Consider the following 16,851-nt stretch of genomic DNA (forward strand, 5'->3'; position numbering starts at 1 on the left):
CACACAACAGGATATAGGGATCTCCTCACTTCCTGATCGTAAACTTGCCCTTCTGAATTGAAACAAAAAATTGTACCTTGACATGGACACATGCACATTGAGATTGTCCCGATGATGTGAAGGGCGTGGAGATTATCATGAACGCTCGGGGCTCGTCTGCCAAGTACCAGGTCCTTGAATCCTCCAGTCTAAAATGCTGCATCGTAGGAGACACCAAGTCGGGCAAGACGGCTCTGGCATACCGCTTGCAAGCCCAAGAATTTAGGGGAGACTACTCGGCTACCTCTTTTGATAATTATTCCGGTAAGATAATTACATGTAGTTTTAATCATAAAGTGACCTGATTCCCTCCATATATTGCCTACCATACCAGTCGCTATTGCTTATCCAGCAAAAAAAAATATGAATGTTTGTTTCCGCATTGTCCGGGTGTTATTAGACATAATGCGCCATTACTAGCAACTAGTGAAAAACCCAACAGGAAAAATAAGAACATTGCGAGTAAATGGTTATCTCGTGGCTTCTATATGTTTGGATACGTCAATACTCCTTTCTTGTACAAATCCACTGTCACAAACGAGTTTATTTATCTTATCTTATCGAGATAAGTCTGATTAAATCCGGCCTTTTTGTTGATTTCAATATTTCATATTTTTAAAAAAACATCAATCCGTTATGATATCATTTTAGACAAAAAATTATCAAAATTTAACTATTTCATCATGGTATATTCAGACAGATGGTGAAATACAAAGGCTGAAGCACAGTACTAATCAATGGTATACACAGCGATTGAACCGGATGACCCCAACCCCATTCATTGTATGCACATGTAAATACTAATTGATTACACATGGATTTATCCGTGTTCGTGAAAAAAACTCGGTTTGGTTTTGCATTAAAAATTTAGAATTAAGAAGAATATTGATGTCTCTAGCTTTCAGAATAGCTATTTATCCCAAAGGACTCATCAAATGTTTGAATTATTTTATTGTTTTCAGAACGGTTGAAATTGTATAATGATTTATAAAGATGCTTTATGTCCTGTAACGTACATTACCCTTCTTGTAGGAGAAATATTCGTAAAGGGAATAGTTGCAAAAGCCATTCAATCAATCAAAGTCCACCATAACGCCTTAAACGTTGATAACAGATACTAAGCCTCGCTATCTGCATTCATTTTATTCTAATGCGTCGTCTAATGTGCATGCCTCTCCAACAGAGAAGCTGATTTTCGCCAGAAACAGCAGTAGCGCTTCCTTTGGGCAGTTTGATAAGGAAATAAAATCAGTATCAAAATTTGTAGATGTTCATGGTTAGACGGTGTACTCAAGCAGATCAAATTAAACTTGTATTCAGATGCATTGTATGTTTAACATTGGCATTCAAAGTGCACCTTGTTTCAATGAAATTTAAAGCACTTAAATCATTGACTTAGTATGTCTTTTTTCTATTTTGGAAACTGCTGTTGTTATATAATCCTGAATCGTTTGTCCGTATATGTAAATAAACCGTCCTAAAGAAAACAAGAGGTAAGTCACCCAGGGGTGGAGGGGGACAACCGGAAACATCGGCGTTATACTGAATAATTAGATGCCCATGGGCCACATCGCTCGCTTGTCTGACAAAAAATATCTTGCTTCGATCCTATTTGTTGACAAGCTTTTATGAATTACTACCATCAACAATGCGTTTTAATACACACGTTCATTGTTTTCACCACTTATGAAATGATATCTTTATATCTCGAATAAGTGAACGAAAAGTACTAGTAGTTTTCAGCATTCCAGCTAAAATACACAATATAACGGTATTATTTTAGGTGGTATGGGACATATGTTGATATTAATGTGGATTAAAGTACATTATAATTGGAAAACTTCCACCGGTTTAGAATTTTTAAATTTTACAGTATTTCACCAAAATAATAGCTTTTGAAAATATTTGGAGGGGTAAAAAATGTAAAACCTTCGAGGGATTCGAACTTTTGACTTACAGGTTCATAGTAAAGCCTCTAACCCACTGTGCTACGCTGGTAGGTGACGAAATTGGGAAAGAAACTAGTTATATGATTACAATTCATGTTATAATTGTTTATTTAGATAACAATACGTCACAACTTGGAGGTGTCCTATAAAACCTAAAAGTAATTTTTTGCGCATATCAGTATAAAAATATAAAGAAAAAAACCCTTACGGACTCTTTTTTACGACTGGAGTCCTGGTGTGAACAAGAGATACATGTCTATTCATGCCTTATTACTTTAACACTATTTGCATTTTTCATTAAACGTCAGTGATAATTTATGAAATGTACAAGTTGAAGAAAATAATGGTTTCCAATAATTTTTCTAATCCTGGCTTTAAATCACAACCACACACACCCACACACAGACGCTAAGAGTAATACTAGATGTACATGTATGTATCATCCGTTGCAGGCTTTGGAATAAACGCCGTCGGAACACTGCTAAATAATGCGATTGAAGACACTTATAGGTATCTCACTCGTTTAGGTTCAATGCTGACATCGACACAGAGAGATTATTATTCCATCACTGTACATTCAATTTCAAAAATCAATATATATTGATTATTTTTCAATATATATATATATATATATATATATATATATATATATATATATATATATATATATATATATATATATATATATATATATATATATATATATATATATATATATACATGTATATAAAATGAGTAATTATATGAATGATATCTATAAAGGAAAATGATAAACATCAGTAACATTTTTTAATCCAATGTCCTGTACACTCGACTTAACTTTTATTACAGGCAAACAGTTAATTTGTAGTATCGGTAGGTCAAGTTTGACATGTAGAAACCGAAGTAATTTACTCTGATCAAAATCATCGTAAAGCCATACACATATTAAGAGAGAAACTCTGGAAACATTTTTGTATCAATTTCACATTTGAAGCATCTCTCTTAAATTGATATCATTGATCAACAATTTAATTACATATATGAGAGTGTGATTAAGACATAAGACAAACTTAATTAAATTTATAAACTAGATATTTCCAATAGGGTACATTTCTATATTTTTGCAACAAAACAAAGACATGTGACTTATATTAGTTTCTTTTCTATCGTTACAAAATTTACATTTATTATACAACTATCAATTTTGAGTTTAATTTGTGTTTAAGATATTCGTTTATAGATAGTATTTTATAAAGGTTTTATACTGTTGTCTTTCACAAAACTTTCGATTACGAAGAATCAAAATTATTGTCATGTACATACTGTAAACCACCTTTTATTCGCGTGAGAGGAATTTTCGCAAGGTTAGTGAGAGCCTTGTCGTCGCGAATACTTCCAATTCTTTGTCTATAGTTTTTATAACAATACAGGTCTGGATAAGGCTTGGTCGCGAACATTAGTCGTCGCGAACCAGTTTATATGCAGTTGATCGCGAAATAAAGTCGCCGCGAATAAAAATTGGTTTACAGTATATTGTATCTCAGAAATCGGAAGATTTGTAAAGGCAATGTAACCATTGTTCTGGGGGAGTCAGACTTTCAAAAGGACCCATATATATTCTGGTTCCTTGGTGAAAAGATTGCTTGAAAATGCTTTAATACATTTATCAGTTTCATGTATATAATAACAATCTTCAGGATAATATTGTTGTTCTTTACTTGGTCAGTCAGACAACCCTTCATAAAACATCTCAAATTCTTTAAACTCGGAACTAATGACACACGCGGAAGAGGGCATGATGATTTTTTATGACAAATATTAAATTTTGAAATTATTTATTGATTATTAAGGTGACCACTAGCCTCCCTATAGATTAACAAAATTATTACTACCAAAGGTGACCTCTGGTCTCCTTATGGATGTTCCACTTAAGGTGACACCTCCCTACAGTGACTGACTCTGCAGGAGAAAAAAGAAAGTAGATTTACATTCTTATCTTCACTGGTAAAATAGTTCCAGAAGTGCTCATTAATACACATATTTTGGAGAACTATTTTCGGGTGAGCCCAGGTTCTAGTTGAGCGCACGATTTATACTTCTCCATCTTTAATCGTACAGTTGCAGAAAATTATGTAAATATAAGCAATATAAGGTATCATTCCGTGAATAATACGAGGTGATAATAACGGTCGGTCGGTGCGTGATCAAATCTATCATAAAGCTCTTAGTTGATTCTATATTCCTTAAATATAAAAAAAGTACCATTTATATAGCCATGTTTCTGTAATTGATTGGATTATGATGCAGAATGATTAACCATCGACGTCATGGAGCCAAAAAAAGTCCAAATAAAGCAAATATCAGCTCTACTTCTCTTAATTCATTCAAAGGTCAACGTCTGTTATCTGACTTAAAATAAAGTAAAACTTGATTAACTTCATGTTCTTCCATACAACGTTAACTTAAATGTACACAAAGCATTACAGGGAGGGAGGGAAAAGCCCGATCCTCTTTTCACGCAATGTATAGAAGAAAGCATGAGAAGAGCGTGAATTTCAAGGTGTTTTGATTTCAGAATTTATTACATTGTCTTTATCGCTGTCTATGGAACCTAATGCACAACACCGAATCATTAATCCCTGCACGTAGAAGGATCCCTTTTGCTTTATGTCCTTTTCACAGCTGATCACGCGTTATTCCGTAATGTCCTGGTCATCTATCGATTCTCTCAACCAATAGTGCTCCAAATAAGCTGTTAAGAAAAATTATTACTTTTGGAAACTAGTGTTGACAAACGACAATTTTACGACGGAACTCTGATAGAACTGTGTGTGGTACGATAGAAGGTGTTAAATTGATTCCAACCTCGCTCGCCACCAGTTCAGTATTCTGACACTACTGCTTTCTGCTTCGTTCTTCCTTCTCAACTCCGTTATGCAACTTACAAGTCTGAATTTTTCTCCAACCTCCTCCCCCCTCTCCGATTATTTTTAATCTGTTACGAAAGTCTTAATATGTAAACGGTGTGACCGTTGGATCGAGCGCATATTCAACACAGTGCATTTTGCTTGGTTGCCTACTGAAATCATTCATCAAAGTTAAACTAAACGTCGCGTGCTCAGTCAACATTATGACGTCATATTTCAGACGTAAAACGTTTTTGACTTCGGAAATAGCCGAAGAGAGTTACGTGATTTCGATTTTTGTTTTATTTCTTCTTTCGTTGTTCATCAATTTAATTCATATGAATGCGGCTGTAATAAAATTGAATACCTTATTAAGTATCTAAGAGATCAGTTCCTTGACGTTAATGTTTTTATTTTCCATCTGATAATTTGATAAGACATACATAGAACAAGTCGTGTTTCTTGATTGAAGCACTATTGAAACTTATCTGGTTTCCTTTTTAATTTCTTTTAATTCAAATTACCTTCTATTGAAACACTGGAACTTATTTAATCGAATTTAGGGGCAATAAACATCGATAAGTACCAGTCAATCAACGATCGAACTAACTTTTTAAAAACAAAATGGCTGCCAATATGGCGGCGCCCAAGGCTGGAAGAAATTTTTTTGGCCTTAGTACCCCTGATTCAACTTTCATTTTTCACTGATTTTCTTATATATACGTGTAACCATTAATCCTCGCTTCGCGAGGCGGGCTTCGCCCGCCTCTTGCTGCGCTCGGTAATATGTAAACGGTGTGACCGTTGGACCGAGCGCAGATTTAACACAGTGCAGTTTGATTTTTGTAGAACAAAATTTATTTGAAACGCACACAGTAGGATCCGTCTGGTTGCCTACTCAAATCATCAGCCAAAGTTAAACCAAACGTCGCGTGCTCAGTCTACATTATGACGTCATGTTACAGACGTAAAACGTACACGTTTTGTCTTCGGAAATAGCCGAAGAGAGTTACGTTATTCCGAACTTTTTTTTTTATTTGTTCTTTCATTGTTAATCAATTTAATTCATATAAATGCCGCGGTAATAAAATTGAATACTTTATTCAGTATCTAAAAGATCAGTTCCTTGATGTTAATGTTTTTATTTTCCATCTGATAATTTGATAAGACATACATAGAACTAGTCGTATTTCTTGTTTGAAGCACTGCTGAAACTTATCTGGTGTCCTCTTTTATTTTTTTAATTCAAATTACCTTTTATTGAAACACTGGAAAATTTTAATCGAGTTTAGGGACAATAAACATCGATAAGTACCGGTCAATCAATGATCGAACTAACTTTTTAAAAACAAAATGGCTGCCAATATGGCGGCGCCCAGGGCTGGAAGAATTTTTTTTTGGCCTTAGTACCCCTGATTCAACTTTCATTTTTCACTGATTTTCTTATATATACGTGTTACCATTAATCCTCGCTTCGCAAGGCGGGCTTCGCCCGCCTCTCGCTGCGCTCGGTATTAATAAGTGCTTATATATCCATGCGTGTTTATAAGTTTACTGTATAAATTTCTTCACTTTACATTTCCGAGGGGTGTGGAGTCAAACTCCAGTCTTTCGAACCCCATCTAGATCCGCGCATGGACGTATTTTATAAACGAGCGGTTGGAATTGCTGTATTATCCGAACATTTCAATCTGACGCCTGTTTTTATTTTATGTTTTAGTCACTTCTCTAGTTGACGGTACACCATATCATCTGAGTTTATTTGACACAGCTGGAAACGTAAGTCAATAAGAACAAAACATAAATCCGTTATATGGTTCCACGGTGATAATACACTTAGTCGCCCTGCTAATTGATGTTTGTTTCCGACTTTATGACAGCATGAGATGGTACAGCTACGCTCTCTGTCTTACGACAAGTCTGATGTTGTCTTAGTTTGCTTTTCTGTGGCGGATCCTGCGATGTTTGTGAATGTGGAGAAGTTCTGGGTCAATGAGATCCGCTCCTATCTTCCTCGTACACCGTTTCTTCTGGTTGGTACACATTTGGATGTAAAGGACCAACGGACAAGTGTAAGTCGATTAAATATCCACAACAACAAAGAGTTCTCATCAAAACCTTTCGACTACATTGCCAATATATTTCAAAGATTAATTAAAAAAAATTAGTAATTTTTATATTATACTCCTAATGGTGTAAGGTGACGCGTTGCAAAATAGTGTATAGTCATGTATTGGATTTTCATGTTTTCACTCCAAGTTTTTCTCATTAAGTGTATTTTATTTGCTATCATTCATAATTTTCGAAATCTTTAAGTGTAAAGTAAATTATTGTGAACTGTTGGTTTGTTTTCAGATAGCAGAAGAAAGTGTAGTTGTGGCAGATATTGTGATTCCTAGCACAAGAGTGTCGGACATGGCGTCACGGATTGGCGCCACAGGCTATGTGGAGTGCTCGTCCAAAACGGGCGACGGGATAGAAGAACTAGTTAAAGAACTCGTGGTCGCTGCGCACTTCCGGCCAAAAGAAAATAAGTCTAGTGAATGCTGCTTTATAGTGTGAATACATTATTGCGACGTTAATCATTTACTGATGGCCAATTGTAAATAAAACTAATTTATGTGACATACTTTCCTACTCTATTTCCCTCATATGAGGATTATTTCAGAACAAACAACTATACATACATGCAACACATAATTATAAGTCAAAGCATAAATATTTACATATAAACATAAAAGAAAAAAAATTCCAAAAAAGCAAAACAAAAGAAAAGACAAAACAATAAAAAAGACAAAAAAGGGGCATAGGGGGGGGGGGGGGCACGAACAAACACAGGTTATGCCGCTAACACTTGCATAGGTTGAGCTTTGAGGGTACGATTTTAGCGTGTAGCAATATCGCGGATGTATCTAAAGTTAAATATATATACGGAGTGCACGTAGAAAGAAGTTATAAACCAAAGACACATATACATCTTTGATCCTCGCTTGCCTTAAGTCATTGACAGTGTTGGATGCCACATGTTAAGCCGAGTAACAGATATAAGCAAAAACCTGCGATGAATACACAGTTCGGCAGAAGAGCTTTGAGAGGTTTTGATTAGCGATAATGTGACCGTCAGTCCCTGAACGTAAAGTAACGAGTCCATTTAGAAATTTGCACTTCAAATTAGGCGACGCGATGAATGTTATAAAACATCTCGTCAAGATATTCACCACAGTGATGATTAGGTATCAGGCAAGTAGCATCGTTTTGGAAAGTGGGGGGGCCAGACCCATCCAAAAAATCTTGACAAGCAAAAAAAAAAAAAAAGGGAAATTTAAAGTTTCCAAAAATCTTCAAAATCCTAATCCGTGGGGGGGGGGGGGGGGGGGGGGGGGGGGAGGGGGGGGGGGGGGGAGTTAGACTCAACTTTACTTCCAAAAAAAATTCTTCCCAATTTTTTTTCCCCTCCAAATCATGAAATTCCTAATCCGTGGGGGGGGGGGGGGGGGGGGTAACTTCAATTTGACTACTCATTTCCTTATTTTCATATCAATTTTTTACTAACTTCTAAAAAAGTGGGGGGGCCAACTCCATTATAATCCATTTTTTTATATGTTAATTTTAAAAAATTTGTTGCTGCGAGAAAAAGTGGGGGGGGGCCAGGCCCCCCCCTGGCCCCCCCCCCCCCTGATGCTACGTGCCTGGGTATAGATTAGTCTTCTGTTCAACTGTACATATTTATGTGTCGTCCGTCAATGGCTTCTACAGATGATTTATGATATTGGATTTAAAAGACCTTTCTATGAAATATTAATTCTAAACCAGATACAACTAACATATTCTAGCCCATATTATTCTTTCTTTTAATCAATTTTTTATGACATTAACAGCTGTTTTTATGTCAAAAAGTCAAACAGCTGATCGTCGCCTTTTACTTGGGAAAATTGAAATTCGGAAATTCTTGGAACCTTGTACAATTTTTCAATATTATTACCCGGTCTCTTTTATGTCGGTTGCAATATTTTTCAATATTTTGTTTCTAAATGCCAGCTGCTTATTTTAACCCAACAAGAAAGAGGGAACTTTTCAATGGGAAAATATTTTAAATTAAAAAAAATTCTATCCATTGAACATTTACAATGTAGGTATTTTTGAAAATCAGTTATAAGTAAGTGAAATATACTGCAAAAACATAGAATAGACATATCATTTTGTAAATTTAGAGTTTACTGGGTGAGCGTAAATACAAAATTCAAAACATTACACATATAAGTCAATATATATAACATTAAATCCCTCTTATTCACCCTGGATTGGAGTTGAACACTAGACCCTTGCACGGAAGTCACTCTCCTGGCTGTGGTCTTGGTGCGTACCTTTCGGACATCTAGGGGAGCCAAAATCTTGCCGTTGATGACAAGCGGAAACTGTAGACAGGTGGTTACGGTCGTTGAGAGAGAAGTGAAATGTGAATATACTTCGTTGATTGGGAAGGATCATTGCTATACATATTGTATTCAAAATAAACATATTCTAATGCACTGCTTTTGCAGTAATTATCTATTAAGTAATAAATACTTGCCCAAATAGTTACAGTAAATACGTGACAAGGAAACTGTACTCTGGTGTATGTGTTTTTATTTTCATTTTTTTTCGTTTACTTTACACTGTACATTAACTTATGATAGTGTGCTGAATAAAATACATAAATTAATTAGTATGGATAAGATAACATTGTAGGTGAATATTAAGAACTGACTTCTCTTAAATTGCTTGCTGCTTTAGACATTCTACGAACTATGCAGACGTCAAATGTAAAGGGACAACTCGCTATATTACAAATGTACATGTAAGTTTGGAGGTTTGTGTTTGTAAGCTGAAGAAATATCCGAGATTTTTCTTGTTTCCCTATAGAATAGTACCGTTCGAAACATTTTATCAAGCAAAAGACTATGCAATAAGTGTTATTTTAAGAATAAACATTACCCCAAAATATCACCAATATTGTCATCAGTTAAAGAAACATTCATGAATAAGTAACAGTTTATTAACAAGTTTAGAAATATGAGATAATGTAATCTTGAACATTTATTACAAAAAATTGAAAAATCAGTGAGAAAACGGTTTTATAGTGTAGACCCAGATGATGATGAAGAGAAAGAGATAAATCTTTGTGATCAGCATTTGTGTTAACAAAAGCTCTATCGCGTGCACTGCTCATCAAATTGAGGGGTCTAATTATCTACATTGTCATTTATCTATAATAGAGCAACATTAAGTTTCTGACAATCAGAAAGTAGAGAAAGTGTCGTGAGAGGGTCGGAACAGTCGGCGGCACTGCGATAGAAATCTTATTGATGTAGCATAGAAGGGCAATTTTCTGAAGTTTGCACGAGATAGCGATTCATGTTTGTCTCATTTGTATCAGGCATTTTAATTCTTGTTAAAATTGATTGGATCTATCATGTCAATCATTGGAACTATAATTAAACAACCGCATTTACTATCATTTTATATTTTTTTTATCGAAACTATATGATAACAAAGGCCACTCAAAACTTATCGTGTTTTGATGACGTGGAATTAATTTATAATTTGATATTACAGCGGCGGGGAAAGTTGTGAACCAATTTTCACCCGCCCGCAAAAATCCACCAAGTGATAATATTTAGAGGAATGTATTGAGGAAATACGATAGCAAAAAAAAAGCGAATCAATAGAGTAAAGGCAAGGAAATTCCTAGCCTCACGAATACATATACCTATACCAGTAGTTAATCATAACAGTAAGTTAGTTAATAAGTTAGTTAGTAAATTGGTTAGTTAATTAGTTAATTAGTTAATTAGTGAGTTATCGTTTCTTTACATTTTTTTCTCATTTTTGGGAAGGCTCGATGCTTACTTCGTGTATAACTGTAAATAAGGTTATTTTAAAACTTTATTTAAAAAAAAGAACTAAAATGGAATTAATATTATCAAATATGAATATGATAAATGTGATCTGCTGATTGGTGTTTAATTTGTAAATTTTGAAAGGGTATAATATCCCAAAAAGCAACCAATCAGAATCATCCAATAAAACCTCCACACAAAAAACCCCAAACCAAAACAAAATAAAAACAGACACCAAGTGCACAAAAGTAAGAACAAGAAAAGTTAATAATGAGAGAAAATGATGTTATCCTTATGTAATGTTCTGGAGAAACAGAAGACAGTTTGTTTAGAATAAATCAGAATCTTCTTTGGGTAGAAAAAAAAAATCAGTGTTGTTAAGCAGAAGAACAATAAGAATTATTTTGTATTTGATTCGGAATGCAGTTTCATGTCCGGTTCGGAATGTAGTCAGGAAGAAACCCATTTATTGCCATCTTAATAAAATGCTTTTTTTTATGGTTTGTGCGAGTATGATGGTAGCAAACAATGCAGAAAAATAGCGCATTAGCGAGTTATATGAATTGTTTCTGCAATGGTTGCCACCTCGATACATATATGTCATATATCAAATTGACGTCAGTCTGCAGTCACTGCTTCCTATAAAGTTTGGATCGATCTTGAAAATATCCAGTGACCAACGGAAGATCAGACAATGTACACATTATATATCATATATATATTCATGTACACGTGACTAATAAATGCTGTTACTAGATGAACTTTACTTTGTTGAATAATGCGCTTGAACACAGTTTTTCAAAGTTCAGTGATCACATTTCTTCATACGCGGTCAAATTGGTTGAAACTGCAGGCAAATGTTGCAGCAAGATTTTTTCAAAGTGGATGGACAAGACTATACATATGCACACCACTTTTAATAAACGCATTGCCAAACCAGATAGTTTATTCAGAATTAACAATATTTATAGAGTCGTACTGTCTCAAAAAAGAGAAGGGAACAGAACACTTGAATACTTTAGGCGAATATTGCCAAATAGGTGGAAGGTCATTCCCCCCCCCCCCCCCCTTCTGATTCTTGCCTGAAGTACATGAAGTTAGATCTGGCGTCGAGGTTTTTTGTATGAAGACGAACGAATTTATTAATAGGGAGAAAATATTTACTTCTTTTCTATTCATTTTGCAGGCAACTGATGCGGTAACAGACACGAACGCCATATATTTCGAGATTTTTTAAAACCATTAAATACATTCAAAGCATTAATATAAGTTAAAGGTGCTTGGTCCGATTTTTTTGTAATTACAGTATAAATTTTTTTTCATACAAATCATTTATCTTAGAAAGTTATGGGCTTTCTCCTATTTACACCAGCAGAATCAGTCTCTGTTCAAAGATAGAGATTTTCAAAGTAAATAAAAATAATTTCTCTTTGGGCAAACGAAAAAACAAACCAAAATGCATCACGGGAATGTTTAGAAAAGGAAACCGCTTGGTTTCGTCCCCCGAATGATTGGCCAGGGGTTATTCAACCCGCTTGCTATGCATCGATCGTAAAGAAATATTAGCGAACAAAACGTACACATGTTGATTTGTAATTTGTCTGATCATTTCGACCTTTATTTAAAGCGATGTCAAATTCGTAATACAACCATACCCGTCTCGTCATCAGGGGTGAAATTTAACACGAGACGAAATAACGCGGTACCTTTTAATGTCGTTTGTTTTTGTTAGCAAATTTTGTACGTATTTTTCTTCATTGAAATTTGGCATAATTGACGGGTAAAACTACTGCAATGTCTATTATTATACATATACTAAGCATAGCCATCGTTTAAAAGCGTGCATAAAATTTTATATAAAATCGGACCAAGCAGCTTTAAAACAAATCGCATGACATATCTACTATTAATATCTAAATGTGCAGTTTCAAAAATCAAACGTACTTTTATACGATTTCCGATTCAGATTAATCTGTATAAAACTATCACCGTGCGTAAGTAAATGTATGGATAGTAATCTAGATTAGACAGAGTTTGCGTAATAATTAAGGATAATCAGTCCAGAACTAGCGCACGATTTTGTGTGCAATAAATATACAACTTTTTCAATGGGTGGCACTGTAGCTCCCAGGTCGTCCATCCGAATGTTTTCAGACCGGAAGCTACAGACCTGCAGCTATGTTATTAAAAATCGATATTGATATCCATGTTTTGTTTGTTTGAGGAAGATATGCTACGACAACGGTAGATTAAAATTGAAACAGAGGAAATTCGGACTAATTTTTTCAAACTCTTATTTTCTCTTAAAAACTTTCCGTAATTGTAAAAGTTAAATTTCAACGTTTTTTTCATATTATTTTACATACTTTATTGCTGTATTATTATTAATTAATTCCAGATATGAAAATTGATGATAATTATGTTAGACTTTGTTTTTCAATGGTTTGTTAAAAAAAATATCAGATCTGTTGATATTTTAATTTTTCAGTATCTTATCCGTTCGTGTAAAGGCACGCCTTATCCACTCATCTTAACCATGAATTCAACAATCTTTGTTTTTATCGACGTGCAAAGGGAAGAACTTTGACAGAAAAATTTCATTATTGCATATAGCACAGATATTTCTACATACGCAGTTACAATTTGTTTGCTTGTAATTTAAAAGTCAAAGCTTTACATTCAATTCACAGTATTCATTTTTTGATATCACTTAAATAAGGTTAAAACAATATGAGCTGCAATTTTCATGCCGAAAGTTTTTTTGTCGAAAATGTTATTTTCTACTAATATGATAAAAAAATATCATGGTTTTTAATCTCAGTTAGCCTTAGTTTTGTAGGAAATGCCGTTATAAGAAGCCTTAATTGAAGCAAAATGAATTATTGTCGTCCTGTACAAAAATTGAATTTCTATATATTCCTTAGAAGAGAAATCTTTCTTCTGACAAAAATTAATGATTTTTTCAAATCTTATTTATCATAAAAGTTAAGTTACATGCAAACTTAGCATACAAGCAGGTTTTTTCAGCAGAATAAAATTCTAAAAAATACAGCTCATATTGCTTTAAATCAAGATGGAGAAAGCAGATCTGTCTAAACTTGGCTCACATGTGGATTTTGTTAAACAATTTCAAAAATAAAAAAGTGTCACAGCCTCCTACACCATATCGGGTTTTCGATCAAATACTCTTCAATTTATACATGTGAGACGGTTTTCTCTAATAAATATAGATTTTCTATCCACTTTGAATGATTTTGGACGAAAGAACAGTGGGATACAATTTTTTTTAATAAAATACCCTGAAAATATTACTTGGCGCCTACCCCACCTGCATACTGTCGAAGTATTTGAGCTTTTCCAATGATATCTCAACTCCCGTTTTACTAGAGGTAGTTTCTCAATAATCACTGTCTTCCGTGCAATACTTTCGGTTATCAAAATTGATTTTAATTATACACAACAAGTCTTTGAATACACGATTACCTACTTTCACCGCTTCAAAAATCACGGCCCCGCGCTACACCGATCACGGCCTCGTTATGTGCGATTCTACACGGTGAATAATAAGAACGCAAATTACTTTTTTTCAAAAACCAGAACCATCTAAATGAACACGTCATTACTACCTGATCTTCAACTTAACATTGACAAAAGAATTTTTTAGATATTAACCCCATGAATTCGAAAACATTGATTACATAATTACAGCAAGGATTTTTTTTTCAAAACTGATATCAAATAAAGAGCCGCATACTGACTTCTTTCAGACACATTTTATCTATCTAATGCTTCTCCGTTCAGTTTCATTCGTTGACATTTAGTAAGAGGATAAAGAAGTGTCTGATTTGTAACACTGTGAGAAGTCAAAAACTCCAATTCTATATATAAACGCATTAATTGATCAAAAACATGTAAAATTAAATGTTGTTGAAATCTGTAATGCATTTAAGTTATTTAATATGATAATGCTGTGGTTTTTCTACTGAGTATTAAAGTATAAGTCCCCGGATGTTTCGTGTAATTCTGATGCAGATAAATGAAGCAATGTTTCACCGTTTTATCATGTCATCAATGTGCAGCAAGACCCGTTTGTTGTATAAAGAAAATTGATTTTTCATCACAGTTCACCAGAGACACAAGTCAATTTCCGGCACCATCAACTAATTTAATTCTAACAGTAATTATTCGCTGTATTGCCGAGTTACATCAACGATTTTGGCAAGCCAAAATGCCAGGTTTTAGCAGACAGACATATTGTATTTCAACAGAAAATGTTTGTGAATACATTGCCCAGATACAGGGCCATGTAAAAAAAGCACGTGATCTTTCTGAACCGACATTAGTAAAAGACAATTTAATCCGAATTCATACTCTTCCAGAATATTTTTATATTTCGAAGATTAAATGCTGCACTGTTACTAGGTCCCATAGTTCGTCAAAGATTTGTTACAGATATCGAGAGATGTCAATTCTTAAAGTTCATTTCAGTGCAGTAATATGTACTGCCATTATTTAAAGGACCACACAGCTATCTTTTCAACTTTCAGAGAAAGCAAATGCCAAACGCTTTGATATATTTAATAATTCTTTTGAACACCTCTCTCCACGAAGTACTTCCCACTGTTTCTAGAAGCAATGGGCTTTTTCTCTCAATGTACTGGCCTGTATAGAAACTAATTAGACTGTTCGATACCTGTGGCGACTCTGTGATGAGTGGCAGCATGAAGCATGCCTCTCTACCTACACAATGCTAGTGTCGACTCAATTACAACACCACACATGGCAAAATAATAAAACTTTCTTCTTAATTGAGTAAATGTAAAGCTACGAAAATCGACATTCATTTCTTTATTTGATTACTTCTACTGAATATATACATGTATATGCATCTAAATTAGTAGTTTTTGTTAGTGTTTGATAGACCATTGTTTCTTCCAAAATATCGATAAATCGTAGTGACTTTTGTGTTGTTCAACCGTGATAAAATTCTGAGCAGACTGCATTTAAACTGAAGTTTTCTTAATGTTCTTGTTTTTATTATTCTTAATCCAAAATCATGCACGAAAGCAGGGCTGGGTTTCACAAAACTATCGTAAGATCTATCATAAGACATATTTTAAGACTGTCATCACATCTGACTTATATATAAGTTTTTTATATCTCAGAAGGAGAGAAAATTTTGCGTTGTTACATAACTAATATGAAACCATTAACACATTATAACAGTTAAGCACAGAGACAAAGATTTGAAGATATTCATATACATGTTCTTTAGAATTTTTAAATCAGCTGCTTTAATTAGGTGATAAAATTGTCCTTTACAAAGTTTATTTGAAAAAATAAAAATTAAGTAAACGACACAATTCATTAACTAAAAACAAACTTCTTAAACAATAATTCTATTCCAGTGATAAACACCTCTGAGAAAGAATACTAAAAAGATTCGTTACTATGAATTGTAAAACTATTTTTTAACATGTAGCTTTTTTATTGCGAAAACATTTACATAACGTAAAGTTTCCTTCAGGGCTATTCTTATCCTCGTGCACTTCCCAAAATCGATACGTTTAATGCTAAAACTTGAAATCCTCAAGAAAATGTCATCATAGATTCTTTTAAAATTGATGCATTTCATGAATAATAATTAATTCACATTGTTGAGTGATCACATCAGAAGAAATCCATTGTATTCACAGAAAAAGTGTCATTTTTCTGATTTTAGGTATCCATGCCCCAAATGACTTTTAGAATGTTTTTGTTACATCAAGGTTGCTCATTGTTAAACATTTTTTCAAAATCAAAATGATGGATTAATCTGCAAGCGAGATACCTAGAAAACCATAAATAAAGAATTGCATTGGAAATAAATTGATTTTATGGTTTAATCAGGGATTTGTATATCTCCAAGGCCACAGACTGCAGCAATAAGTTGCCGAGTCGGACTAATTCAGTGATTAAACCTTGACTGCTATTAAGCATCAACGTCGGGATCTAAAATCACCATTGTCAAGATGAAGCCTACCATGGCCCCCTTGGAAATGGATGTTTCTACGCCTTCTGAAAGAATTTTATGCAATAAACCAAATAACAAAAGAA

At 34.1% G+C, this 16,851-nt stretch overlaps 1 protein-coding gene across 1 annotated transcript; it reads left to right on the forward strand.

The window, feature by feature from the left end:
* LOC105320900 (cell division control protein 42 homolog) lies at positions 1 to 7,501 on the forward strand. Its single transcript, XM_011419041.4, has 4 exons — positions 1 to 303; positions 6,597 to 6,655; positions 6,757 to 6,948; positions 7,232 to 7,501. Exons 1-4 carry the CDS (start codon positions 138 to 140, stop codon positions 7,436 to 7,438), a joined length of 624 nt encoding a protein of 207 aa, XP_011417343.3. The 5' UTR covers positions 1 to 137; the 3' UTR covers positions 7,439 to 7,501.
* The last annotated feature ends 9,350 nt before the right edge of the window (positions 7,502 to 16,851 follow it).

Source organism: Magallana gigas, chromosome 6 (assembly GCF_963853765.1).
Source record: "Magallana gigas chromosome 6, xbMagGiga1.1, whole genome shotgun sequence".
Lineage (NCBI taxonomy): Eukaryota > Metazoa > Mollusca > Bivalvia > Ostreida > Ostreidae > Magallana > Magallana gigas.

Excerpts from the sequence above, each read along its gene's own strand:
- LOC105320900 (XM_011419041.4), top strand. The coding sequence starts at position 138 with ATGAACGCTCGGGGCTCGTCTGCCAAGTACCAGGTCCTTGAATCCTCC. Across the intron at positions 304-6,596 it reads CTCTTTTGATAATTATTCCG|TCACTTCTCTAGTTGACGGT; the intron begins GTAAGATAATTA and ends TTTATGTTTTAG. Across the intron at positions 6,656-6,756 it reads TATTTGACACAGCTGGAAAC|CATGAGATGGTACAGCTACG; the intron begins GTAAGTCAATAA and ends ACTTTATGACAG.